The sequence below is a fragment of the Cynoglossus semilaevis genome, chromosome Z (genome assembly GCF_000523025.1).
Source record: "Cynoglossus semilaevis isolate Cse_v1.0 chromosome Z, Cse_v1.0, whole genome shotgun sequence".
Classification (NCBI taxonomy): domain Eukaryota; kingdom Metazoa; phylum Chordata; class Actinopteri; order Pleuronectiformes; family Cynoglossidae; genus Cynoglossus; species Cynoglossus semilaevis.
This window is the reverse complement of record NC_024328.1, coordinates 2,779,717-2,782,185: the sequence shown is the minus strand read 5'-3', so window position 1 is coordinate 2,782,185 and position 2,469 is coordinate 2,779,717. Positions and strand designations below refer to the sequence as shown.

General features: G+C 38.4%; 1 protein-coding gene across 1 annotated transcript in view; it reads right to left on the bottom strand.

Annotated features, from left to right (window-relative positions):
• Positions 1 to 218: 218 nt before the first annotated feature.
• The window catches only part of sfrp1a (secreted frizzled-related protein 1a), a 14,938-nt gene continuing 12,687 nt past the window's right edge, over positions 219 to 2,469 (bottom strand). Inside the window, 1 exon segment of the mRNA XM_008335666.3 lies at positions 219 to 1,946. Coding sequence (XP_008333888.2) covers positions 1,624 to 1,946 — 323 coding nt within the window. The 3' untranslated portion in view covers positions 219 to 1,623.

Here is a 2,469-nt window from a genome sequence, read left to right as displayed (position 1 = left end):
TCTTAACATAAGTGTGTGAACATCAATCTACATGGTCCAAGTAGAACATACTGTAAAATGTGGGCTGTGGAATACATGCATGCACTTTTTCATCTCATTATCCACACTCATTTATTGCCATGTATTGAAAGTAATGGGAGCTGGTGCCCTAATAATCTGTTAGATTAGATGAGATGAGAATTGACATCGGATTTCATTAAAGAAAACACAAAAAAGTATTTTTTTTTCATATTTATGTAAAATTTGTATGTACTGTACATGTAACAGGCAGAAATGGACCGTTCACATTCACATCAGAAACACAATAGTGCTAAAACGAACTAGCAAACCCACAACAGCACACATTTTGCAACATTTGCACGTATAAACACATTTGACTACAAGATTTCCCACTTAACCAGTAAATATGGATTGCTGCAGTTTGACTGAATGGGACGAATCAGGACACCATCTGGAATTTCCGTGTTACGAAGAAAATTGAAGATTTCCTACAAATTTCTCAGTGAGTTCTAATCTGGAACTGCTGCACTGCGTTGAAAACAACTAACAGTAACAAACAATAGTGATTTTTTATTTTTATTTGAAGGAACAAATGTGGCCTGTGGTCTGGATGTTTATGACATTTTCTAGAACATTTCTCACACATTTGATACCAAGTAAAGCAGGTAAAGCTCGATTTGAAACCTGTAGCCTAGATGTTACAAGTACTTTTTCTAAACGGTTAAAACGTCTTTTGTGTCTTTGGCAGTGGCAGCCACAGGGTTATAACTGTCCAAACTAAAATGTCTGATTATTGTGAATATTCTGGAAATATTTTAACACCTTTTCTACCTACTCAAACCGCGAAGAGCCATGCAAAGGGAAGATGCAACCTCTTGCCTAGATGTTCTACATTTATGATAATGTTTATGTTAGACAGTGAGAAAAAGCGAGTGACCAAGTGTTCTACCAAAGCTCTGCACTACATTTTATAATATATATTTCAGAATCATTTGAATCTCTGACCTTAATTTTATTTGTGTGAAAAGTATGTGTGAACAATCCAAGTAGTAAGACTGTACATTTCAAAATCAGCTCATCAAGTGTCCAGCCCTCTAAGTCTAAGTGGCGATATCCGACCCCAGGCCAAGGTGTCCTTGGTCTGTTCTCCACCTTCTCCTTCCTCAAGGTTTAAGCCATGAAGGAAAACTGATATTCCTGACATCATTCTGCTAATGTGATATGTTTATATTTATATATATGTCTGGCTAATATGTTAAAGACAAATAGTCTATAACATTTCCGGTTCAAATGTCAGATTATTCCTTCAGTAAATCATAGACATAAACTGTGAAACTGTGAAACTGCTTTTAGTGAGGAAGGGCTGAAACTACAACGTCCTTTTCTGAAGCTGCAGAGGAAAAAGGAAAAACCCAACCTTTTAGTGACTGTGCCTGTGATGTAATCACTCACCACATTTAACTAAAACTTAATAATGAACATTTTAAAGTACTGTATACGTCAATATACAAAGATATATATAGATATATAAACAGAACAATGAAAAGCAAAGTTTGGGTTTTTAATGCTTCACGCAAGTTCTTCGTAGGAGATGCCACCAAGGTTGGCAGCAAGATCATCTCATTAGAAGACATTCTCGAAGGCGGGACATTTGTAGGTCTTGAGTTTCTTGATGGCCTTTTTAAAATCTTTGCTGGTCTTGTCCCACTTGTGGATGCCTGTCAGTAGGTACTGCTTGTCCACCTTGCGGCCCATGATCAGGTACTGGTTACTGAGGTTTTCCAGCTGCTGGCAGGGACAGTCTGCACCGTTCTTCAAGTACAACACCAGCTGCTTCAGGTCCTTCTTCTTCAGGTTGCCCTGTTTTACCATCTTCTTCCTCTTTTGCAGGATAACCTTACGGTCCATGTTTTCACGCTGTACTTCCTTGATTTTGGCCTTAAAAGCTGCAAGAAGGAAAACAAATTATGAATATGTTGATCTTTGGCAAAAGGTGTTATTTCAGCATACTTTCCCACTTCACAAAATTTGCCTTTTTAAAAAAATAATTCCCACCTCTGGAACTAGAAAAAATGTTCTTCATTGAAAATGAATACCTTGACAGATTGTCTTTATGTGACAGCGAAAGCTTTAATCATTGATACAAGTGGCTAAAATTAGTTTCGCTAACTGGATGTCTGGGCTCTTCCTTAGAGATAAGATGAGAAGCTCGGTCATCAAAAGGGGCCAGACTGACCAGAGCCGGTATGACTAGAGCCAGACTGACTAGAGCCAGACTGACTAGATGCCCAAGCCACCTTGGCACCTCGGACATGACTGGCCTGGGGACGCCTTGAAAACTTCAAATTAGAAATAGTTCGCTGAAAATGCTAACATCTTAGCCCAGACAACAGACCCTTTTTTACGTGAGGCAAGAGTGTTATTTAGTGGGAACACGTCTATCAAAATTTACATGCTTGGATCAACACT